Here is a 26,402-nt window from a genome sequence, read left to right on the forward strand (position 1 = left end):
GCTACTTGTCACTTATGCAAATTTCTGCAGCCAGCTTGAATTTCTCCTCAGAAAACAGGTTTTTCTTTTCTTTTTTCTTTCTTTCTTTTTTTTTTTTTTATTATACTTTAAGTTCTGGGGTACATGTGCAGAACGTGCAGGTTTGTTACATGGGTATATATGTGCCATGGTGGTTTGCTGCACCCATCAACCCGTCATCTACATTAGGTATTTCTCCTAATGCTCTCCCTCCCCCAGCCCCCTACCCCCTGCCAGGCCCCAGTGTGTGATGTTCCCCTCCCTGTGTCCATGTGTTCTCATTGTTCAACTCCCACTTATGAGTGAGAACATGTGGTGTTTGGTTTTCTGTTCTTGTGTTAGTTTGCTGAGAAGGTTTTTCTTTTCTATTGCATTGTCAGGATGCAAATTTTCCAAACTTTTGTGCTCTGTTTCCCTTATAAAACTGAATGCCTTTAACAGCACCCAAGTCACCTGTTAAATGCTTTGCTGCTTAGAAGTTTCTTCTGCCAGATACCCTAAATCATCTCCCTCAAGTTCAAACTTCCATAGATCTCTAGGACAGGGCAAAATGCCACCAGTCTCTTTGCTAAAACTTAACAAGAATCACCTTGGATTCCATTCCCAACAAGTTCCTCATCTCTATCTGAGACCACCTCAGCCTGGACTTTATTGTCCATATCGCTAGCAGCATTTTGGGCAAAGCCATTCAACAAGTCTCTAGGAAGTTCCAAATTTTCTCACATTTTCCTGTCTTCTTCGGAGCCCTCCAAACTGTTCCAACCTCTGCCTATTACCCAGTTCCAAAGTTGCTTCCTCATTTTTGGGTAACTTTTCAGCAGCATCCCACTCTGCTGGTACCAATTTACTGTATTAGTCCATTTTCATGCTGCTGATAAAGACATATCTGAGACTGGGAAGATAAAGCAGTTTAATTGGACTTACAGTTCCACATGGCTGGGGAGGTCTCAGAATCATGGTGGGAGGTGAAAGACCCTTCCTACATGGCGGGTGGCAAGAGAGAAAAATGAAGATAAAACCGTCAGATCTCATGAGACTTATTCTCTATCATAAGAACAGTATGGGGGAAACCGCCCCCATGATTCGAATTATCTCCCACTGGGTCCCTCCCACAACATGTGGGAATTATGGGAGTACAATTCAAGATTAGATTTGGGTGGGGACACAGAACCAAACCATATCAGATGGGTCAGGGTAAGTTTGGCTGGATGTAACAAAAGATGGACAGTAAGTGTAACTAGGTGAGGGGAGGTTGTCCCTACTGTCTAGCACTGATCTTTAGGTATATCATTGTTGAGGCTATTTTGTCCACACCATCTTCATCTTTCAAGATCTCTACCCTCTATTGAGGGCATGGATGGAGGAAGTGGGGAGTACCATGATTGTTGACAAGGTGGCCACCCACAAGGGCAGTCTGAATGGCAGGGGGCATGAACAGGCATTCTTCTGCTGAAAGATTTATGGATAATGTTTAGGCAGCCATCAAGAGAAGGCTGGTGTCCAGCACTCTATTTCCTCTGTAAGGACTGTGTGATGTTCTCTGTCAATGGCAACGGATGGCAGGTTTTGCTTTGACTTCCAATAACTCCCACCTCTTTTTTGTCTGGCCATGTTTCCATCCTCCCCTGTAGAGTTCTGACTTCCTACTGGGAAGGCAAGGAGCAGCTTCCCACCCCACTGTTCTTAAGAATGATCAATAAGCTTTGCTCCTGTCTGAATCTACCTTGCTGACTTTCTATAACTGGGGTTGGAACTCTCTCTCTGTAAAATGTCAGATAGTGAATATTTTAGCTTTTGTGGGCCAAGAGGCAAAATCGGGAATGTTTACACACATTTTTTGAAAAAATTCAAAACTTTATTCACAGACACTGAAATTTGAATTTTAGGTAAGTTTCATTTGTCATGTAACATTATTATTTTAATTTTTTCAACCATTAAAAAATATGAAAACCATTCTTAGCTCAATGGCCAGATAGAGTCAAGTGGCCAACTGCAGACAATAGTTTGCTGACCTCTATTCTAGAGCCTATTACTGAAGGAAAAAACCTAACCCCCCCACACAAAAAGAAGCCCTCTGAATATTAAGTGTCTTGCAGTCCAAGATGCCTCTGACTGACTCATTCACTAAAATGAATGGAAAGAGTTAGGAAGCATAGGAAAGAAAAGCATAAAGATTGTCAATACTTTAAGCTCCCATTTCCCATAAGCAGGAAGTCAAAATGTTTTAAGTCCAAACAACTGGCCAGAGCAGTGTCTTTTGAACTTGCTTCATGACCAGAATCACCTGGCTTCTTGTTGAAGCTAGATTCCCGGACTAGAGGTTTTGATGCAAGGGAGACTTCTGGGTGGGGGTGTGCTCTCGGGATCAGGTAAGCTGAAGAAACACTATTCCAGGGGGTGTAAAGGAACCTCAAAAGCTGTAGTTCTTAAAGTGTGGTCCGTGGCCCAGCAGAACCAGCATTACCTGAGAACTTGTAAGAAATGCAAGTCTTTGGCCTACCCTAGAAACACCGAATCAGAAACTGGGGGTGGGGTCTGGCAATCTGGTTTTCATCAAGCCAGGTGGTCCTGATGCCAACTAGAATTTGAGAACGTCTGCTTCAAGGCATCATTACCAGCATCTGGAGAAGTGATTGAGAACCCACCTGAGCAGTGAAGGCCTGGGCGCTCTTAAACCACTGTGTTCTCAAGAGCGCAGGTCTGTGGGTGAGAGCAATTCTAACAGACATCTGAAGCCAAAGGCCTAGGTTTCCACAGGAAGATATGGAAACCCTGTTCAAGGCAAGCCTTTTGGAAGTCAAGGCTGTATTCCCCTAAGAGGGGGCACCATGGATCCTAGAGATAGCAAATGCCACCCAAGGTGATGGTGAGGGAGTTTTCAGCTTTTCTGCACGTGTGACCGTTTACTGCACCAGGAGCTTTCTAGTGACTTCCACCTTTTTCAGGTTTTTCCAAGGTTCACCGGGGAACCCCTGTCCTGGGCCTGCCAGTGAGGTGCTGGGAGCTTCCCGACCTCACAAGCGGCTCTTGTGATGTAATTGCCACCTAAGGCGTGCCCCTCCTGGCCCTGGCGACATCACAGACGCTACCTGGGCACGGACCCCGCAGCTTCCTGGGGCCCAGTCAGCCGCTCCAGGTGCCTAAGTCTGGGCTGCGGAGGCCAGGGCGGTGGCGTGCAGGGTGAGGTCTCCGGGGCTGGCGCGCGTGCAAGCCCCCTGCTGCTACCTCGCGCTAGGCCAGCTCCAGGAGGGCAACAGACGACAGGACATTGCAAAAGGGCCACTTAAATTTTCCTTCGAGTCAACAGAACACCTGCCAAGACCCTCGAGCCTGGGCGTGCCCCAAGACAGGTGGTTGGGGTCTAGGAGTCGGCTGCAGCTGGCGATGCTCTGAGGGGACGTCAGGGCCTCAGGATGGCCCCTATGAAGACGAAGTGCATCTGTGAACTGTGCTCCTGCGGGTAAGGTGGCCGCGCCCAGGGCAAGGCTGGGGGAGCCTGGGTTTTCAGACTCCCGAGGAAGGGAAGCCTCCCCCAGCTGCTTCATCAGGCGGCATCACGGTGGGTTCGTCCACTCGCTACGTTTTTTAAGCCACAATTGTGTCAACTAGCGTTGTGCCCGCGGACGCCACATCAGTTCTGGCGAATGTGGCTGTTTTCGGGCCTTCTGTGCCGCTTCACTTGAGAACTGCAGGAGGGTTGAAAATGGGCGTGGCCGCGCAGTCTGCACTCCCTTCCCTGAAGCCCAGAAAGTGTCAGCCAAGGATGGAGAACACCTGGCCCAGTGGGACCAGTCTTGCTCCTTTTAGGAAAGTGATAGGATGGGAGGAGAATTCCTGTAGTATAACTGAATTTCTCATTCAGAGAGATTGTTACTTTGTCAGGGAAGTATAAGGTATTAGTAAAACTTGTTCCACATTGTGTAGAGTTGAATAAGGATAATGAAAACATTACTTTCACAGTCGCCTGGCCTGCCAGGTCTCTCTTCTAACCTTTAAGGACCATCTTTGGGTGGAAGCGCAGTAAAGGTGGTCCTGGGGGAAATCATGGACTTTAGTCAGAGTTCCACGGGCTGACTGGTCTGCTGTCACTCACATGATCTCTTAGAGTCTCCTTCTATCTGCTTCCCAGGGCAGCTGGGTTTCTGCTTGGCTGGGGCAGGGAGTGGGCAGCAGAGGAGCAACAGGCGAGAGGGTTCTGAGGTCACCTTTCCTGGGCTGTCATTAATTGTGGGATCTTAGATTGGTAACTAAACTCCAGGTCATAGTCGCCTCATCTGTACCAACAATACCTACCTCATAGGACTATTGTAAGAGTTAAGATCATGTATGTGAGTCCTGGTACATGGATTGTGCTTAATATGTTAGTGTCCTGAAATCTGAAAAAAGGGCAAATATGACACATGCATATAAAAATGGTATCAGTAGTGTGGAGAATTAAAGGGCACTCTAAAAGCTGGATCAGCAACCTTCTATATCTCTGGCATCAATAAATGGTTCCCAACTTTGGCTGCTGATTAGAATCACACAGGGAGTTTGAAAACTATCAGTTGCTAAGGCCGTTGAATTGATAATCTCAGAGTGGGCCCTGTCAGCTGTCTAAAGGTGATTCTGGCCATTTGCTAGGACTGGGACTCACTGAACTAGATCATGTACAAACGTGGGTCTTGCTTTTGAGCTTTGTTAAGTGGGGCCAGAGCAGTGTATAGTCTAGGACTACATGTTACCAAGCAAAACCTTTTTTTCTAAGGCCGCCTTTCTTTTTTCTTTTTGGAGACAGTGTCTTGGTCTGTTGCCCAGGCTGGAGTGCAGTGGTGCCATCTCGCTTCACTGCAACCTATGCCTCAGGGTTCAAGTGATTCTCCTGCCTCAGCCTCCTGAGTAGATGGGATTACAGGCACATGCCACCATGCCTGGCTAATTTTTGTATTTTTAGTGGAGACAGGGTTTCAACCATGTTGTCCAGGCTGGTTTTGAACTCCTGACCTCAGGTGATCCACCCATGTTGGCCTCCCAAAGTACTGGGATTACAGGTGTGAGCCACTAAGGCCTTCTTTCTACTGGGACGCTTTACATTACCCTCCTGTGTCCTCCTGCATTGTTCTAGGCATTGGGATTGAATGTGTAAGACATAGTCTCCATCTTGGCACAGCGTGCAGTCTAGGTAGGAAGGCAGAATGCTCATTAAGAGGTGCAGAACATATATAGTGAGAAGTCTCCCTCCTGCCCTGCAGTAGGGGTATGACTCATTTGGATGTTCCTTCTCTGACTCTGTTCTCATTCTGTCCCTGCAAAGGAGTCACTTTCCATTGGAAGCGGAGTCTGTTCTTGTGTCTCTTCTCCTTTTCTTCTCTCCTCATCCTGTATTTTCTCCTCCATTTTATGGTTTCAGCCAATAGTTTCTCCTGTCTTCTGAATTCCAGTTTCATTTTCATCTTCTCAAAGTGCTTTGGTGATCCATCTGTCTCATTAATCTCAACTTCAGCAACCTTCAAACATTATTCTGGTATCTGCCCCATTCATGGTGCCAGCAATCTTCCATTCACCCTGGGTGAAAATTTTGAATCATCTCTTACTCTCCCTCAGACAGAACATTGAATCTTTTTCTTCTTCTTATTTTTTTATTATTTTTTATTTTTTTGAGATGGAATCTTACTCTGTCGTGCAGTGGCGTGATCTCTGCTCACTGCAACCTCCGCCTCCTGGGTTCAAACGATTCTCCTGCCCCCGCCTCCCAAGTAGCTGGGATTACAGGTACCTACCACCATCCTGGGCTAATTTTTGCATTTTTAGTAGAGATGGGGTTTCACCATGTTGGCCAGCTGGTCTTAAACTCCTGACCTCAAATGATTCACCTACCTTGGCCTCCAAAAGTGTTGGGATTACAGGCGTGAGCCACCGAGCCTGGCACATTGACTCTTTTCTAAAGTCTGGGTCCCTCCTCCATTGTAATCTTTCTTTAATTGGTCCCTTCCCTTTTATTCCCGTTACAACCTCCCTGGTTCTCTCATTTTTGTGTTTGGAAACTGGTCCTAAAGTACCTTCCTAGTTTTTTTTTCTCCCATGATTCCCTTACATGAAACTACACCTTGAATTGGATCAGGTTTCTTGGCATCCCCTGAGTGGACCTGCTGATCTCCCTTTTCTGATCCTTATCTTTTCCCTTTCTCTAAAATACCTATGTTCCCTCCTCCTGCTGGACGTGTAAGGCCCGGGTTCACTTGCAAGTTCCCTGTTAACCCAGCCCTGTGGCTCCCCATCAAAGAAGAACCCCGCTCCGTGTTCTCATCCTCTATGCATCAGCATGCTTTATATCCTCGATTAATTATATGTACGCTGGGAAAACAGATATTTTCTATTTTTGTGTGTGCACTGTATCATAGCAACACAGTTTTCTTTATTAACAGCTAACACATATCTTTTTGAATGAATGGATGGCGTTTTTTGTTTGTCAAGGTCATAACATGCTGGACTGGGTTAGGAATGTAAGATTTAGAGATGTACTGTCCAGTATGGTAGCCAGCTGTGGCAATTTCATTTAAATAAATGAAAGTTAAATAAAACTAAAAATTCAGTTTCTCAGCTGCACAAGCCACATTTCAAGTGCTCAGTAGCTACTCGAGTATAGTCACTCCCATACCGGCACATGCAGATAGGGAGTGTTTCCATCACTGCGGAAATTTCTGTTGGACAACACTGATCTTGAGTCTCATTATTTGGAAGTCTTGATCTCTCTCACCCCAATTAAATCCCTCCCACCCCAATTAAATCTGCTCAGTGACTGGTTGGGATGGAGCGAGGAATTTTATAGGTGTTTTCTAAGCTGTGGAAGTCTATATTTGGCTTTTCCAGTCTGAGGTCATGGGAAAAAGCAATGGGAAATCTGGAAGACAAGCATGCATGAAGAAGTCAGAGACAGCGCCCTTGAGTGGGAGGGGGAGACCGGGGTTCCTGAGTGAGTCACTGGTTCTCTCTGGGCTTCAGTTCCCCCATTTTTTAATCCTGGAGATTTGTGGAGACCCTCAGGGCTGCCAGGGAGGGAGAGAGGCACATTTATTCCCCCTTCTCTCTCACATTCTCTTCTTCCGAATTTTTTTTTGAACAAATAATTCTTTAATGTCCTTTCAACTTTAACTTTTGAGGACATTGTACTTGTTGGCGAGTGGGCTCTGGAGATGCTCAGAGGCCTGGATAAGAAGGTGTCCATCTGCAGGAGCAGCTGCCGACGGCTGCTGAGGAAAATCTACCAATGGGTGACTCTCTTGGAGCAAGTTCTTATATTTGGCCACAAGATGGCAGACGTTTCCTCATCAATTCTCACTGCGGGTTAAACCAAATCAGCCTGAATGGAAAAGCAAAACCTTTGGAGTTCTGGATTTTATTTTATTTTTAAATAGATTTATCTTTAGTTTTCTAAAATGAGCAATTAGAGTTTAGGGTCCAGCAGAGCTCAGGAAAGTGGTACGCCTTTCAGAGTAGATGGCAGATTACGAAGTGAAAAGTGTTTCAAATGTCTAAATTTAAAGATTCCAACCACTTGTAAAACTTTTTAATGAGCTTTGCTGGGCTAAAAAAAAATCAGACATATTTTACTGCGTCAAGCTCAAGGCTTTGCCTCCACAACAATGCTCTACTTCTTTCCTTGAAGATCAAAATCTTGCAATTGGAATTATTACCATAGAATGTCATAATATTCTCTTTTCAACATAATCAGCACCAAATAAGCAGAGTATTGTGGTTTGCAGAAATATAGTAAGGTCAGCATCTAAATTTTTTTTGAAACTAATGTACCACTTAATTATGTTGACTTCAGAAGCTACATGGTGGGGGAGTGCTTTGAATAGATAACTTTAATTTTGTATATGAGAGTATAATGTTTCCAATTGCATCTGATTATCTCCAGCATTTCCTGTTATTGAAAAAATGCTACTCCGCAGAGTTTTATTTTTTATTTTTTTTGAGACGGAGTCTCGCTGTGTTGCCCAGGCTGGAGTGCAATGGCGCGATCTTGGCTTATTGCAACCTCCGCCTCCCGGGCTCAAGCGATTCTCCTGCCTCAGCCTCCCGAGCAGCTGGGATTACAGGCGCCCGCCACTACTGCCGGCTAATTTTTGTATTTTTTTTGTTTTGTTTTGTTTTGCCTCTAAACCATCTTTTATTGCGCACTTCAGCCGCGAGTCCGGAGCTGGCCTGCCGTGCCCTAGGCGTAGTACTGTAGGTTGGCTTTCTTCTTGGCCTGGACCTCCAGGATGCCTTCCATGTAGTCCTCGTGGGTGAGCTCCGTGGCACCCCTGCGCAGTGCGATCATACCCGCCTCCACACACACAGCCTTGCACTGGGCCCCGTTGAAGTCGCCTTGCACTGGGCCCCGTTGAAGTCATCTGTGCAGCGGGTCAGCTCCCTCGCAGTTCACGTCAGGACTGACGTTCATCTTTTGGGAGTGGATCTGCATGATTCTGGCCCAGGCACTCGATCTTGCGGTCCAGGCCGCCCTAGCGTAGCAGGGCGGGGTCCAGGATGTCCACCCGGTTTGTGACTGCAATTACCTTAACTTGGGTGTTGGGCTGGAAGCCATCCAGCTGGTTCAGAAGCTCCAGCATCGTCCTCTGCACCTCTCGGTCCCCGGACTTCTCGCTGTCAAAGTGCTTGGTGCCTATGGCATCCAGCTTATCAGTGAAGATGATGGAGGGCGCTTTCTCCTTAGCCAGGGCGAAGGCATCCCGGACTAGCTTGGCACCATCTCCAGTGAACATCTGCACCAGCTGGGGGCCAGTCAGCTTTAGGAAGGTGGCCTTAGTCTGTGCCCTACAGGCCCAGGCCAGGAGGGTCTTCTCCGTCCCTGGGGGCCAGCACCCCTTTTGGAGGTTGGATCCGCAAGTTCTCAAACTTCTCCTTGTGGTTCATTGACAAGACAATGGCCTCCACCAGCTCCTGGATCTGCTTGTCTAAGCCCCCAGTGTCACTGTATTGCTCCGTGGGTCTCTCATCCACCTCTGTGGCCTTCATCCGCGAGTCGTACTCTGGGCAGTGTCTCCAGGATTGGATAGGAGTCTTTGTTCACACCCACCAGGTCTCCTGGCTTTAGCTTTTCAACATCCACCAATCCAATCACAGGTAGGAAGTATGTCTGTCATGTAGAGGTTTTGATCACAGCACACTTGCCCTTCCTCTGGGAGTCCAGGTCAATATTGGGACCATCCTCCTCTTGATCATTGGGATCAACATCCAGGAGCTTGATGATGTTGGAGACAAGGTACACCAGGGTTTTGTTCACACTGATTTTCTCACTGTTCTCTTTGATCTTGTCCTTCATGGCTTGGAGCTCATGGGTGACTCTCAACAGTTCACTCTTCATGATCTTGATCTCACTGTCCAGAAGCCATGTGCGCTGGATGATCTCCTCCGTGGACATCTTGAGCACCTCCACCCCAGTTCCATCTTGCTTGGCCTCATCCCACACGGTTGCCATCTTCTTTTCTAGTTTTTGAATTTTTAGTAGAGATGGGGTTTCACCATGTTGGCCAGGCTGGTCTTGAACTCCTGACCTTGTGATCCACCCATCTCAGCCTCCCAAAGGGCTCAGACTACAGGTGTGAGCTACCACGTCCGGCCCAGCGTTTTATAATATTAAACCACCTTCCATCTTTACAGTATTTTGAAAATTCAAAAAGTATTTTCCCATATATTATTATCTTACTGTGGGTCCCTCAACATAGGAAGCATTGCTTAGTTTGGAAATTCGATTCCTTGATTTTAGCCTCTCTTTTCCCTGGGGATGTTTTCAGTCTATTGAGCTGTTCTTTCCCAGATGACTAAATTTGAAACTGTGGTTAGGTGGGGGAGTGGGTGGCGCAAGGCAGGGTTGCTGTAAAGTAAAATGTTAATCAGACTTTGAAAACTGAAAGGGATCTTAGTGGTCTCTAGCTCTTTTATTTTACAGATAAGGAAATAGAGACATTGAGATTAATTTTAATATATGGGAACATGTTAAGCTTCAGGCACAATTTAGGTCAATCAATTAAATTTTATTCATATTTTACTGGGTATCAGACACTGCTAGGTGTTAAAATTTACAGTCCGGTCTATTTTCGAGTCACACTGGACCATTTAAAAAATTGATACATAATGATTGTACATATTTCTGGGGTACAAGTGACATTTTGATATATTCATATAACATGTAACAATCAAATTAGGGTAATTAGCATATCTATCACTTCACACATTGATCATTTATTTGTATTGGGAAGCTTACAAATAATCTTCTAGCTATTTTGAAATATATGGCAAATTATAACTATAGTCACCCTACTGTATTATCAAACACTGTAATTTATTTCTTCTATCCAACTTATTTTTGTATCCATTAACCAACTTAATTAGTTCCCCCAACTCCCACAATGGGCCATTTTTGATTGTAGAGTACAATATGAAGGCTCTTGTCCAATTGAGAAAATAGTATCTGATATAAAAAAAAAGTGTAATTCTAAAAGCCTTTTAGTAAAGTAATATAAATAGCAAATCTCCCTCCTGAGATTAAAATGTAGTAACACTACTTTTTCTAAAATTCTTGTAAAAAATTGTTAATGAAGGGATTGATATAGCTTACTTTTATATCTGATTATTTTACAGCTTACAGTGCACCATTTTAAAGATTTTGTGCAATCTTGCAGGAAATTCCAGGACTGGTTAATGTATCATGAAATATTTATGAAGCATTGGTAATATGTGCAGCATTTCATAAAAAAGGTAGTCCCATAGAGGACTCAAAAATTGCTGAAAAGGATGTGGATTTGGCCCTTTCACAGAGCTTGTGGAGGAAGGTGATCTCAGGGGCAGCCATGTATCTGCAACTTAAATCAGTTATGTTAACCAGGGAGGAACTTGTTATTTTAATTTTGGAAAATATTTTCTTCACATCGATGGAAATTTCCTTAACCTTAGATTTTATTTTCTTAGAGTCTCTGTTACAAATTAAGAGGAAGGGAAAAAAAATTGAGGACTTGGTTTGATATTACATGTTTTAAGAAGAATTCTTATTTTTAATTTAAATAAAATTGACTTCATAAATTCTGATTAAGGAAAAAAAACACAAAGAACAGCCTTTAACAGATACTTGCTGTTGACTTATCTTTAGCAGAATCCAGATAGAGATGCCAAGAAAAAAAAGAAAAACTTTCACGTTAAGACTGAATTTTTATTGTAGATTTCATGTACTTTTCATGTTAAGCTATGTTATGCTCCTTAAAAATGGCCTTTTTTGGATATCAGAATTAATATTTAATTGTTCATAAATACCTTTCATCTTATAAAATGAGTACAAGTGGGTATATGTCAAATTTCAGATATTATTAGAGTACAACTTCATATTCCAATTACAGCAGTAAACATGATCTATTCGACCTTATAGTCTGCAGATGGATCCGTTCAGAGTAACATGTTCTGATTCTGTTCTGTAGTGGGCAGTTTTAAACGTCATTCCCTCCATTGATATTAAAATATTTATTACTGACCTTCAGGTGATTTATAGTTTATTTGGAAAGATGACAAGTCTCGGGATGGGTGGTGGAGGGGCGGAAACAGCTACCCTTAGATGAATGAGACCAATAAAACAAGTGATGTAGGATGTGAGGGGTGGGAGAGGCGCTTTGGGATGGGGTAGCCGGGGAAGGCTTTAGGATGGAGAAGTGATGAGGAAAGTGGAGCTGGAGTGAGACTGCCTGGTTTCAAATGCTGGCTTTGCCACTTTAAAAAAAATTTTATTATTATTATACTTTAACTTTTAGGGTACATGTGCACAACGTGCAGGTTAGTTACATATGTATACATGTGCCATGTTGGTGTGCTGCACCCATTAACTCGTTATTTAGCATTAGGTATATCTCCTAATGCTATCCCTCCCCCCTCGCCCCACCCCACAACTGTCCCCGGTGTGTGATGTTCCCCTTCCTGTGTCCATGTGTTCTCATTGTTCAATTCTCACCTATGAGTGAGAACATGCGGTGTTTGGTTTTTTGTTCTTGCGATATTCTTAAGGTTGCTGTGAGGATTAGGCGGGAGAGGAGCACAGGCCCTGGAGGAAAGGGTATGTTGGGGTTTAGTGAGGCTGCCCTTGCTGCAGGGCAGGGCAGTCAGAGAGACACGGAAGACATCATGTCTGCCTGAGTACTTGAGCCTGCAGGAGATCGTGCCGGAAGCTTGCTGGAGGCAAATTGCAGAGGGACCCTTACATGTCTCAGAATGTGAACTCGCCAGCAAAGAGCCATGGATGGATTTTGAGCTGGAGAGTAACATAGATAAATAGTCTTTTCCCCCGCAAAAAAAAAAAAAAAAAAAAAAAAAAAAAAAAAAAAAAAGGCTTAAAGAGTAGCATTTCTTCTTTTTTAAAATATAGAGATGAGGTGTCACTATGTTGCCTAGGTTAGTCTCAAACTCCTGGGCTCAAGCAATCTTCCCACCTCGGACTCCCAAAGTGCTGGTGTGAGGAGCTACTGTGCCTGGCCCCCTTTGTTTGTTCGTTCGTTCCTTTCCTTCCTTTCTTTCCTTTCCTTGCTTTCCTTGCTTTCCTCCCTTCCTTCCTTCTTTCTTCTTCAGAAATGCCCAATATCTGAATTAGGCTGACTTTAAATCTATTAATGTTTTGGTTTTTCTGAGTGGATTTGTAGTTTGCTAATATTTCCTTAAAGATATTTTATCTCCATTCCATTCTTGTCACTTTTCTTAACTTGATTCAACACATGATTAAGTGATGATTGACTACGAGAAGTGGCAGAGTATTGCAGTTCCAAGCGCAGACTGTGGAGCCAGGCTATCTTGGTTCAAATCCCAGCCTTTCTGCTCCCTAACTGTGTCATGTTAAACCATTTCACAGTAAAGTTTCTATTTCTGTGTACCTCAGCGTTCTCATCAGTAAAAGGGAGATAGAACCTGACTCAACAGAGTTATTGAGAGGATTGAATCAGTATTAAGCAAGTAGAACAATGCGTGCATCCACAGTAAGGCATAGGTAGATGTTATTAAATAAGCATAAGGGTCTGTTCTAGGCAATGAAGCCTGAGGAAGTGTACTTGCCTGAGCACTTGAGTCTGAGTGGGAGATCCTGCCAGCAGCTCTGTGGAGCTCGCACTCTAGAGAAGAGAGTTAGGTTTGTTTACTAACTTGCATGTAATAAAAAATGCCCTGCAGAGAATTAACTCCGGTGGGGCGGGGGGGGGGGATGTAATCTGGTGTTTGGGGGGCTTGATTAAATATTGATGATAAGAATGGTTTGCAAAGACTTCATCTACTCCTTATACTCTGGGAGGCTCTCTGCCCTTTCTGGCATGCCTACACTTGAGTCCAGCATTTATTAGGCTTTGTGAGTTCATACTGACATTAACAAACACTAAGGTTAAGTTGCTGTTCAGTTTTGAACTTTGCAAGTCTTCAAAACAATGACTCTGGGGATTAAAGACGTACTCCCTGCATAGCATACCCTACTATTCTGTTTTATTGTCTTTACCAGCTTGTTCAAAGTAACTTCGAAGTTTCTCTGGTTGTTTCTCTAAAAGGAAAGAAAAATGTTTCTAAATGGCTGTCAAATTAGCTGCTAAGCAAAATATATCCTTATATTTTAAATATCTAGACTATCCAAAAGCCCTTCATTCTAATGTTAACAAATTGGGGTTGTAATGTAAAAAATCAGTTAAGTTTCTCCCAGTGCTGGTCAATAACTTAACTTTTAGAAACTACCCATTATGAGTAACTATTTTTAAAAATCACTATCTTTCCCCATAATGGTCCAGTTTCTCTTTCAAGTATGATGCATTTCAAGTCTTCTCCAAATGAAAAAAACTCTACATACAATCTGTGAACAACAGCTCCAAATGAAGAGCAGAGTCAATTGAATACCCTGTTCTTTATCTTGCTTCTCATGGGAGGGCAGTGAGTAATATTAGGGGAAGAACACGCTATTCTGTCTGGAATTGGTTCCTTCTGGTGGGTTCTTGGTCTCACTGACTTCAAGAATGAAGCCGCAGACTCTCGCAGTGAATGTTACAGTTCTTACAGATGGTGTGTCCAGAGTTTGTTCCTTCAGATGTTCAGATGTGTCCAGAGTTTCTTCCTTCCAGTGGGTTGGTGATCTCTCTGACTTAAGGAGTGCAGCTGCAGACCTTTGCAGTGAGTGTTACAGCTCTTAAAGGTGGCGCCTCTGGAGTTGTTCGTTTCTCCCCGTGGGTTCGTGGTCTTGCTGATTTCAGGAATGAAGCCGCAGAAACTCACAGTGAGTGTTACAGCTCATAAAGATAGTGCAGACCCAAGGAGTGAGCAGCAGCAAGATTTATTGTGAAGAGCAAAAGAACAAAGCTTCCACAATGGGGAAGGGGACCCGAGCCAGTTGCCACTGCTGAGCAGGTTACCCTTGCTGGCTTGGGTGGCCAGCTTTTATTTCCTTACTGGGCCCTGCCCACATCCTTCTGATTGGTCCATTTTACAGAGTGTTGATTGGTCCATTTTACAGAGTGCTGATTGGTCCATTTTACAGAGTGCTGATTGGTGCGTTTACAATGCTTTAGCTAGACACAGATTGCTAGCTGGTGCAGTTTTACAGAGTGCTGATTGGTGCATTTGCAATCCTTTAGCTAGACACAAAAGTTCTCCAAGTACCCACCTGACCCAGAAACTCAGCTGGCTTCACCTCTCACTATGACTGTTGGGATTGCAGTCCTGGATTTAATTACTTACAAGCTTTGTGAACTTGTTCAGGTCCTTGAATATCTCTAGACTGTCAAAAATCAGTGATCCTCAGACAGTGGGATTCCCATCATCTATAGTGGTGTTTTTCCAGTTCCAGAGAACTTCCATGTCAGGGCCCAGAAGGTGTCTGCAGAGGTCTTCTACAGCCTCTGCTGGCGACCTCAAGAGAAGTCAGGGAAAAGAGGACATGGGGCACAGACCTGAAGGTGGACAGATGTTTTCCTGAGTTCATCAAAAGTATTTAATGGCTAGTTGGGAGTATGTGTCTTTCTCCGACCTTATGGCTCTTGCGGTGTCTGATCTGTTTTCTTCTGGGTACTCTGACTTCCTCTGCACGTTGGCTGTCTGTGGCTACCCCAGCCCTAGCTTCATACCACTTCTCATTTCAGAGAACTAAAGAGTTTAATGTGCTGTTTCCAAATTCCAAAGAAAAGAGCTCCTGGTTGGGTCCAGCCTGTGACAGGTGGCTCTTCTGGCATGAGGCTGTCTCCTGTGGTCTAATCAGCTGAGCATCAGGAGGGGTGAGGTCACATAGAACAAACTGGGCAGCTAGAGGAGAGCAGTTTTAGGTAATAAAGATGTAGTTTGGAAGAAAATAATTAAGAGGAAACAATTGGCCTTGCAACGATTCTTGCCAGGATAATCTTGTGGATAAAGCTAGTGAAAGATGCGTTGGATGACAATATTAGGTTAGGTGGATTCCCAGGTCATTGAACAAGCAGGCCAGAAGAGTTTCAACGGATGGCTTTTTACCTGCTTAAAACAATGTCACCATTGTTAGTGATACTGGAACAATATCCCCATGCCCTAGAACTCTATTGTTAGCTTTGTCATGTTCAACATTTTTAATCAAAACTTGGATGAAGACACAGAAGACATCCTTATCAAGTGTGCTGAGAACAGAAAGTGAGAAGAACATAGCAAGCATAATAGATGACAGAATGAAGATTCAAAATTATCTTGGTCATGCCCAGTGGCTCACACCTGTAATCCTAGCATTTTTGGAGGCTGAGGTGGGCAAATCACTTGAGCCCAGGAGTTCAAGACCAGCCTGGGCTGCATGGTGAAACCCCGTTTCTACAAAAAATACAACAACAAAAAATTAGCTGGTTATGGTGGTGCGTGCCTGTAGTCCCAGGTGCTGGGGATGCTGAGGTGGGAGGATGGCTTGAGCCTTGGAGGCGGAGGTTGCAGTGATGCAGTGAGCTGAGATCGCACCACTGAATCCCAGCCCAGGAAACAAGGCAAGACCCTGTCTCAACAACAACAACAAAAAAAAATTATTTCGACAGGCTGAAATGCTGGGCCCCAAACAAACTGGAACTTAGCAAGAGTAAGCATGAAGTTTTACATTTGGGATGAAAAATCAATTACACATAGTCATAATGGAGGTGGTTTATCTTGGCCTTTTCAGTTTGTGAAAAGATCTTGGGGTTTTACTTCACTACAGTTTTATGTGATCTGAGGGTATGATGTGGCTGTGTGAAGAAGCATTAACTTAGTGCTATGCTCAATGGAGGTAGAGTGTCCAGGTTAACATATGTAATTACTTCATTGGACTTTTGCTTTGTCAGACCACAACTGAAGGATGCTTTCCACGTGGACACTTTTTTTTTTTTTTTAAATAATACCTGCTGGTGACCAGGATGGCCAGTTTATATGGAATGCATTCTGAAAGTGAGAAAACTTGAACTTGACAACAGCAGGAGAGAGATGGATAATAACCTAGTATTTGAATGCTGTAGTTTACAGAAGAGGGCTTTTACTTGTTCTGGGTTGTCCAGAATGTGGAACCAAGACCCATGAGTGGTCATTGCATGAAAATGGATTTAGGGTCAATACTAATAAAGAATTTTCCAGCAGTTAGAACCATAAGAAATTGAAGTAGACTACTTTTTCTTTCTTTCTTTTTTCTTTTGAGACAGTGTCTCACTGTCGCCGAGGCTGGGGTGCAGTGGTGCCGTCTGGGCTCATTGCAACCTCTGCCTCCCTGGCTCAAGTGATTTCTCCTGCCTCAGCCCCTCGAGTAGCTGGGATTACAGGCATGCACCACCATGCCTGGGTAATTTTTGTATTTTTTGTAGAGGTGGGGTTTCACCATCTTGGCCAGGCTGGTCTCGAACTCCTGACCTCAAGGTAAACACCTGCCTCGGCCTCCCAAAGTGCCTGGATTACAGGTGTGAGCCAACCTTGTCCGGCCGAAGTATACTTTTTCTGACTCTTGTGTTGGGTGTGTGTCTGTGAGATGCTATGGAAAGGGCTCCTACATTGGGCAGGAGGTTAGACAAAATTATCTCTAGGGTCACTTTCAACACTAGAAACCTAGATTTCTGGAAAGACAGAAGAGCCTTTTTTCTTTTCTTAATTTGTCATTAATGTCTCAGCAAAGAAGAGCATTTATTTTAATATGATCATCGGACTTGAAAGGCTTCTACAGAGAACTATGGGTACATGTGATATGAAGAATAAGCTGAGATCCATATGCACTTGAAAAACCAAGAAAATTAAGAGGGTTCTTTTTTTTTTCTTTTTTTTGAGATGGAGTTTCACTCTTGTTGCCCAGGCTGGAGTGCAATGGCATGATCTCGGCTCACTGCAACCTCCACCTTCCAAATTCAAGTGATTATCCTGCCTCAGCCTCCCCAGTAGCTGGGATTACAGGTGCCCACCACCAAGCCTGGCTAATTTTGTATTTTTAGTAGAGACAGGGTTTCTCCATGTTGGTCAGGCTGGGTTCGAACTCCTGACCTCAGGTGATCCACCAGCCTCAGCCTCCCAAAGTGCTGGGATTACAGGTGTAAGCCACCATGCCCGGCATAAGAGGGTTCTTAAGGCAGCTATATTTAACATCTAAGCACATACCCAGACTTTAGCGTCCTGTCTCTAACCACTGCTCCTACTGAATCTGCCTTTTTATCTGGTGCCTCTGCTTTTCTGAGAGCCTTTGGATAACTTTTGGGTACTGTATTAAAAACCTTCATCTGTTGTTTCCACAGCGTCCCCTGATTATGTCTGCATGTAGCAGTTCATGTTAAGGAGGCTTTTATGGGCTAGCCTGGGACTCTAGCCATGACGTGAAGCAATACTTTTGTGGGAAATGTATTTCAGGCTTCCAACAGCGTGTATTGACTTTTGAAACACGTTCCATTACAAAGCTGGAATGACCCATGTTTCTCTTATAATGTACCACTTCACACCCATCTTGGAGCTGTTCCTAAACTGGGTTCTGGTCTTGGAAGCCTTCTTTGCACCTTCCTGCCAACGATGGCAGTTCCTGAAATTCTGACACTTACATGAATCAAGCCTTCCTGTTTCTCTTCCACTGCTCTATCTAGAAATGAATTTTAAGAGGCTTTTCTTTCCCAAAAAGAATTTGAAGAATCATAAATAACTTTACATGATATAGTACAATAAAAAACAAAAACATGGAGAATGGTTCTGTGGTGGTGTTTTTTTTTGTTTTTTTTTTTTTGTTTTTTGAGATGGGGTCTTGCTCTGTTGCCCCAGCTAGAGTGCAGTGGTGCAGTCATGACTCACAGCAACCTCAAACTCTCAGACTCAAGTGATCCTCCCACCTCAGCCTCCCAGGTAGCTGAGACTACAGGTGTGTACAACCACACCCGACTAATTTTTGTATTTTTTGTAGAGATGAGATTTTGCCATGTTGCCCAGGCTCGTTGTCACCTCCTAGGCTCAAGTGATCTTCCTGCCTTGCCCTCCCAAATTGTTGGGATTACAAGCGTGAGCCACTGTGCACAGCCAGTTCCATCTTTTCTATGCCAGTAGTTCACTTGTGTGCATGCCTGAAATCATCACATGTGGATTTAAGGTTTTTGTTTTGGTGTTCTTAGCTTCTTAGGCATTTAATCCTTGCATTAGAAGGTGTAGGAGATAGGCATGGATATTTTTAAATGATGGACCAGGGAAAGCTCCTGGAATGGTTATATTATTCAGGAGTCTTGGTTGAAGTAACTGAAATGGACACTGGTTTGTTTAAGCAAAAGGCTGTGGGGCAGTTTGCAGAAGTGTGGAGAGGCAAGATTGGAATATGGACAGGTATAGGAGAGGCCAGAAGACCAGAGCCACAGCCCAAATCACTCTGCAGAGACTGGTGACCCGGCCGCTAAGGCCTGCTCTGGTGCAGCATGCTGTAGCTGCAACAACTGTCACTGGCCATGCTCTGGTGCTGCCAGTGTCCCTGTCTGTAGAATGAATTCTTCACTGTCACCCCAGTTTTTAAAAAAAATATTTTTTCATCTTTTATTTTAGATTCTGTGGGTATGTGTACAGGTTTGTTATGAAGGTATATTGTGTGATGCTGAGGTTTGGGGTGTGGTTGAACCTGTCATTCAGGAAGTTAGCGGAGTACCCAATAGGTAGGTTTTCAATTCTTGTCCCTCCCCTTGTATTCTCCAGTGTCACTCCAGATTTTTTGGCATCAATTGATCTTTTTTTTTCTTTTTCTTTCTCTCTTCTTTCTGCCTTTGCCCTTTGCCTTTGCCTTGCAACAAGGTCTCACTATGTTGTCCAGGCTGGTCTCAAACTCCTGGGCTCAAGCAATCTGCCCACCTCTGCCTCCCAAAGTGCTAGGAGTACAGGCATGAGCCACCATGCCAGGCCCAACTGGTCTGCATTGAAGTTGCAGAGGGGAGCTTCTGATTGGCCAGGCCTTGGTCACATGCTCAGGCCTCACAGAGGAAGGTGGGTGGTTGTCAGGGGCATCTCACTTTTTGGTTTCTGTAGTGGCGGGTGGGCACTGCCTTCCACAAGATGAATATGGTGGGAATTCATCAAACGAAAGATATCTCAAAAAATGTTAGGTAGCTAAAAAAAAAAAAAAAAAAAAAGTCAGATGTTAGATAGTTAAAAGAAAATGGCTAGCGAAAAATAATAACTTTTGTTTACATTTCTGTATTCATTTATGAAAAGGCTCAACTTAGGTTAGAGCAGGGTTTCTAATCTGTGGTACCAATGGACGTTTTTGTTGTGGGGCCTGTCCTGTGCATTGTAGGGTGTTTAGCAGTATCCTTGGCCACTACCCACTGGATGCCAGTGGCACCTACCCCACTTTTGACAATCAAAAATGTGTCTGCACATTGCCACATGTTTCCTGGGGGGCAAAATTGCCCCCAGCTGAGAATCACTGGGCTAGAGGCATTCTCAAGCCATGGGTTATGCTTTTATTTATTTATTTATTTATGTATTTATTTTTTGAGAAGGAGTCTTGCTCTGTCGTCCATGCTGGAGTGCAGTAGCGCAATCTCGGCTCACTACAACCTCTGCCACCTGGGTTCAAGCGATTCTTCTGCCTCAGCCTTCTGAGTAGCTGGGACTACAGGCGTGCACCACCATGCCCAGCTAATTTTTGTACTTTTAGTAGAGACGGGGTTTCACCATGTTGGTCAGACCGGTCTCGAACTCCCGACCTCAGTGGATCCACCCACCTTGGCCTCCCAAAGTGCTGGGATTACAGGCATGAGCCACCATGCCTGGCCGGGTTATGCTTTTATAGCCTTGCATTAATGGCTTTATCACAGGAATGGATCTTATATTATTGTCCTTGGAGAGGGACAAAGCTTTTCTCATGATGGTGCCCTTCCCGTGCATGTGAATGTCTGAATCTTCAGTATTCTCAGCCTTCAGTGTACCTGAGAATCAACTGGACAGCTGTTTGAAGGATGCCAATTTCTGGGCCCTACTTCATACACTTTAATTCTGTGGGTCTGAGGCTCAGGAATCTGCAAGTTTTAACAACTTTGGTGATTCAGATGCAGGTGGGTGATGGACTACACTTTAGAAAACACATGGTTACTTCATTGAGTGTCAACCTCAAAAGCACAAAGGTGTGTTTTTTCAAAAAGAAGAGATATGTCTGGGTGCCATGGCTCATATCTGTAATCCCAGCAACTTGGGAGGCTGAGGCAGAAGGATCGTTTGAGGCCAGGAATTTCAGACTAGCCTGGGCAACATAGTGATACTTAGTCTCTTAAAAAAAAAAAAAATGGGCCAGGCGTGATGGCTCATGCCTGTAATCCTAGCACTTTGGGAGGCAGAAGTGGGTGATCACTCGAGCTTAGGAGTTTGAGACCAGCTTGGCCAACGTGGTGAAACTCCATCTCTACTAAATATACAAAAATTAGCCGGGCGTGGTGGTACACACACATAATCCCAGCTACTTGGGAAGTGGAGGCATGAGAATCACTTGAACCCGGGAGGCGGAGCTTGCGGTAAGCCAAGATCACGCCACTGCACTCCAGCCTGGGTGACAGGATGAGACTCTGTCTCAAAAACAAAAAATAACACAACAAAAATAATTAGTCAGACATGGTGGTGCACACTTGTAGTCCCAATTACTTGGGAGGCTGTGGCATGAGGATTGCTGGAGCCCAGGAGCTTGAGGCTGCAGTAAGCCATGATCATACCATTGTACTCCAGGCTGGTTGACATAGGAAGGGATACAATTTTAAGACTTGAAAATCTTTTTAGTTACTGATTAAAAAGAAGCAAGGTAAAGATGCTGTCTGTTCTTAGGCTTTTTTGGAAGGGGTTGTGTGGAAGCAGCTTTGACACGTGACACGAGCACTCAACGCCCTTCATCATCATCATCAGCAGTACTCTCGTTTTTTAGCTCTGATTTGCCTTACATCTTTCTCAGGAAAGGATCTTTTACTCTCCACCCCCTTAAGTATTAGAGAAACCTTAAGGGGAGGTTTTTATGTTTTCACAATCTCTGAGGTCTCTTCACTGGTCTTGTTTATTGGTCTTGACTTCCTAACCCCGGCAAGAAGAGGGAACACTGACCCTCAGCAGCACTGGCTTTATTTTTCATGTAGAGCCTCTATGGTTGGATGTTGTCCAACATTCTAGTTGTTCCCCAGGAACGGAGGAGACAACAGGTAGGTAATACCTGTGACAAAGCTGTGGACCTCCTGAGCCTCTAAGCCCCTCTCAGAGGAAGTCCTAAATCTATGAAAGAAGATCCCATCCACTGACAAAGCATCTTGTAGTTTCAAAGTATGTTTGGTGGCTTCTTTGAGCTACTTGGTTCTATTTTCACTCCTCCTCTATCTGGGGCTAGTCAGTGATATTTCCAATAGCAATTTTTCTAAAACTCCTATCAGGCAATTTTGCCATTTTTTTTTTAATTTTTAAAATGTAATTAATTAACTTTTTTTTTTTTTTTTTTTTGAGACACAGTTTCGCTCTGTTGCCCAGGCTGGAGTGCCGTGGCGTGATCTCAGCTAACTGCAACCTTGCCCCCCAGGTTCAAGGGATTCTTGTGCCTCAGCCTGCCGAGTAGCTGGGATTACAGGCGCCCACCACCACGCCCAGCTAAGTTTTTGTATTTTCAGTAGAGATGGGGTTTCGCCACGTTGGCCAGGCTGGTCTTGCACTCCTGGCCTCAAGTGATCTGCCCACCTCAGCCTCCCAAAGTGCTGCGATTACAGGTGTGAGCCACCGTACCCGGTGATTTTTGCCAATTTAAAGCCTTTGATAGTTCTCCATTGATTACAGAACAAATTCTACCCTTAATCAAGCCCCTACTCTACCTTTCCAGCCATTCCTCATCATGCTGCCTGTGTTCCAGGCTCACCAAACTATCCTGAGGACGTTTAACTCTCTGTATACTAACTTTATTCATACCTTGTTATTAACTATACTGACAACCTGTATTTCAGACTCACCAGACTCTGTTACAGACTAACATGCCCAGCTCACGAACTGGGTGCCTGCTAAATATTTTTTCTAAAAAGTGGATTTTGGTTGCAAACATGTAAAATCTGGTTTTTTACATGCAAACATGTAAAATTTGGTTGCAAACATGTAAAATATTTAAAATCCAGTTTTAAATATCTGGGCTGGGCGTGGTGCCTCACACCTGTAATCCTAACACTTTGGGAGGCCAAGGCGGGTGGATCACCTGAGGTCAGGAGTTCAAGACCAGCCTGGCCAACATGGTGAAAACCCGTTTCCACTAAAAATACAAAAATTAGCCAGGCATGGTGATGCACGCCTGTAATTCCAGCTATTTGGTAAGCTGAGGCAGGAGAATCACTTGAACCCGGGAGGCAGAGGTTGCAGTGAGCGGAGATTGTACCACTGCATTCCAGCCTGGGTGACAGAGCCAGACTCTGTCTCAAAAAAAAAAAAAAAAAAAATCCGTACTTTTAGTTTCTTCTGAAATACCAAAAGACGTGACAGTATTGTGACTGCATTCCTAAATGGTAATGGTCAGCTCTTGCTCTGAGACAGGATGTGTTCTATCTATAGCCATCATGGAAAAAGGTAAGGGGAAATACTGTGAAACTTTCCCCTCCTATTTCCCACAAGAGGGCAATCTAATCTCTAAGAAAGTAGAAGGGACTGGCATTGCAAAATCTGCTATTATGGCTTGGCTTTGTTACCCCGCAGTGGTGAAGATCTTTAGGCACCCACCTGCATTTCGTGTGCTGAATTGCCATGCCTTATGCCTTATGCCTTGTGCTGTTATTTAGTCTTTCATCGCTTCTCGGCCTTTTGGCTAAGATCAAGTGTATTTAGTCTTTCACAAATTCCTTTTTTTTTTGGTGTGGTTCCCCTCCAGGATCTATCTGGAAGGCCAGTTTGATGAAAAGGCATGCAAGAGGTGCCTGTGTGTAGCTTCTGGAGCCACCTTCAGCCTAGGTGGAGGTTGTGGAAGGTTGGCAGAGGCCTGATGAGGCAGGGTTGTTTCTAGAGAAAAGCGTGACCTATAGAAACAACCTCACAGCCTAGCATTACTTGATGGTGCTTTTTGTTGGTGCAGAATCTTGATTTCTGTCAGCACCCTGAGAGAGCAGCCCCCTGAGCTCCGCAGCGCCTCCCTTAATATTACCCTGGCTAATACAGACTGCTGTGTAAACTGAAATGCCAATTTATTTAGAATGAGACAGATCTACTGAGAGTGCCTAGAAACTCATTTTTGCTGGTCAGAGTATACTTTCTGTTTAGAAAAATTAAAAGTAAGAGCCAAAATATAATCACAGGTTGCTTGTCTGAGTTCTAAGCAAGGGGAATGCTGCCATTTGCATGTTCTGATGTATCCTTCTGAGATTAGGGACTGGGTGGGTTGAGCCCCTCTGCCAGGCCTCCTTATCCAGACAGTGCTTGTAGGTACCTTGCTAGAGTTGCCCATCTAACTCTGTGCCCACCGTCCCCCATATGGTTCGTGCCACATTGACATATCTTTAGATATACCAACACCACAAAGTTGATTACATTCACATGTAGCATTTTTCACTCTAGGTCCTATTTACAGTTATCTATTACAGATTATTTTAATAATTCAGGCCTAAGGATTTGGGGAGGATTAGGGGTAAGGCGCCCTAGCACCTCTAACTGCCCCTAAAGAGATCGCAGAGGTTTCAGAATATAAAACTAGCTCTTAACCCCCAGATGGTAAGTAGGTATAGATGAGTGAAAAAGGCTCTAAATCTTGTTTTCTCTAGTTTTTCTTCTCTTTATTTGCCTTTGGTCAAAAGAAAACAAACATCTATTTGCCTCATCTTTTTTCCTCTCTCATTAAAAAAAATCTATCCTTGCCAGGCGTGGTGGCTCACGCCTGTAATCCCAGCACTTTGGGAGGCCGAGGTGGGCGGATCATGAAATCAAGAGATCGAGACCATCCTGGCCAACATGGTGAAACCCCGTCTCTACTAAAAATACAAAAATTGGCCGGGCATGGTGACGTGCGCCTGTAATCCCAGCTACTCGGGAGGCTGAGGCAGGAGAATTGCTTGAACCCGGGAGGCAGAGGTTGCAGTGACCTGAGATTGTGCCACTGCACTCTAGCCTGGCGACAGAACGAGACTCCATCTCAAAAAAAAAAAAAAATCTATGCTTAATAATGGTAAAATTGAAATGGTTTAGTAAGAATATGGAATTTGAGAAAGAAGAGGAGGGAGGAAGAAAGAGCTGAAGTGGTTCATAATTGGCATACTTAGATTTTGTGTTATTTAAAAACTGGATTTGGTTGTTAAAACTGGTAATTTTTTCCATCAGTTTGGGTTGAATAACATAGCCATATTCCATTAGGTAAAACTAATGCTGAATCGATGTATCTACCTATCTATTCAAATCCTAGTTTTGACCCTAGTTTCCACCAATTTGCTGATAGGATGTTGACTTAGCCTTGGGCCCTACAATTTAGGGTTTAGCTCTGGGCACACAAGAAACTTGGATGCTTATGAAAACTTCGGTTAAGTTTTATTCATGTGCTCAATTTAGGGGACAATCTGCATGTGCATCGGGCGTGTCTCCTTCAGCCATGTTTTGTTTAAGTCATCTATGGCCTTGGGGTTCCCAATGCAAGAGATGAAGCAGGGCATGAGTGTTTAGTGACACTGTGGGGTTGTGCCCATTCTTGCCTCCCTCGTTAGAAAGTGGCAATGGGCTCAAATGCCTCAGCAGGTAGTTTGATAGGATTTGGAGAAATAGGACAGTCAGAAAATGAGTTATTTGATACTGAAGTTCAGTCATGCATGTATTTAAAAGCCTTTTTAGTGCTCTGAACTTGGCTTAGGTTTAGGGTGCTATTAGGATAAGTAGAAGACTTAACTTTTACTTTTTTAGGGAATTTAAAATCTATGCAACTGAAACATCTACATAAAACAATTAGAAAGCAATGCAGGATACTGTAGTGTAGTGAAGAGGTTAGAGACTCTGGAGTTAGCGAGATGTGAACTTTTAAAAACCTTTCTGGGCCTTAGTTCCCTGATGTGTAAAATGGGGATATTGAAGAGATTGTACCAGGTAATGTATGTCAAGCACTTAATGTACAGCCTGGCATATAGCTAAATGTTCAATATTTGGTGGTAATTATAGTAATTGGGTCTAATAAAAGGTTTCCTTTATGTGGTCCTATTGAGAAAGGAAAGGTTTCCCCTCCTCACTGCCCCTGGTAATCACATTGAAAGAAAATTTCCTAGAATACTGTTGTATACCTTCTTGATTTCTTTGATAAGCTTACCTGCCTGTAATTGTCTTTTTTAACCCGTTTTTAAAATAAGTTGCTTCTATTCTGGAGTGTCAGCTAGCCAAATAATATATTTCTATATAAACGAGTAAAGAGTACAGAAGGGCCTTTACCAGGACTAACAAGAAAGGGCTTTGGGACAACTTCAGTGTTTCGGGTGGTCAGGATCTTTCTGCTCCTAACATTCTTGGCCAGGTTCTAAAAGACTATAGGGTTTCTTTTTTTTTTTTTTCCTAGAAATATGGAACCTGGTTACATGGGATATTTGTTTAGTAGGACCAGAGGTGTGTAAAGAAACAGCTAATAGCCCCTGGATTATCTTTTATTTCCCATCAGAAGGGAGCTTGATGGAAAGACTGATTCAGAAGCATGCAGGAAATGTGGGTTCCAGCCCTAAAAATGTGGCCATGACCGTGTGCCAGGGCCGCCCCTCTACTGCACGTGGCACTGGTTGCCTGAGGAGGTTTAGAACGTCCTGGGAAGGGTAAGGTGCAGATAAGTGAAAATAAACCTTACTAGGTTTCAACTTTTATATAAGGTGTTTTTGTTGTTGTTTTTTTTTTTTTAGATTAAAAATGTAGGCCAGGCAAAGTGGCTCACGCCTGAAATCCCAGCACTTTGGGAGGCCAAGGCTGGTGGATCCCTTGAGCCCAGAAGT

The 26,402-nt window shown here is 43.9% G+C and overlaps 1 protein-coding gene and 1 pseudogene across 2 annotated transcripts in view; one reads left to right on the top strand and one right to left on the bottom strand.

The window, feature by feature from the left end:
• The first annotated feature begins 2,634 nt into the window (after positions 1 to 2,634).
• The window catches only part of SAXO1 (stabilizer of axonemal microtubules 1), a 237,103-nt gene continuing 213,335 nt past the window's right edge, over positions 2,635 to 26,402 (top strand). For both annotated transcript variants that reach the window (XM_063594469.1, XM_003822606.5), the window contains exon 1: positions 2,635 to 3,478. In XM_063594469.1, coding sequence (XP_063450539.1) covers positions 3,432 to 3,478 — 47 coding nt within the window. In that variant the 5' untranslated portion in view covers positions 2,635 to 3,431. The remainder of the gene's footprint in view (positions 3,479 to 26,402) is intronic.
• LOC100973792 (26S proteasome regulatory subunit 6A-like) lies at positions 7,591 to 9,487 on the bottom strand (annotated as a pseudogene).

The sequence above is a fragment of the Pan paniscus genome, chromosome 11, assembly GCF_029289425.2.
Source record: "Pan paniscus chromosome 11, NHGRI_mPanPan1-v2.0_pri, whole genome shotgun sequence".
Taxonomy (NCBI): domain Eukaryota; kingdom Metazoa; phylum Chordata; class Mammalia; order Primates; family Hominidae; genus Pan; species Pan paniscus.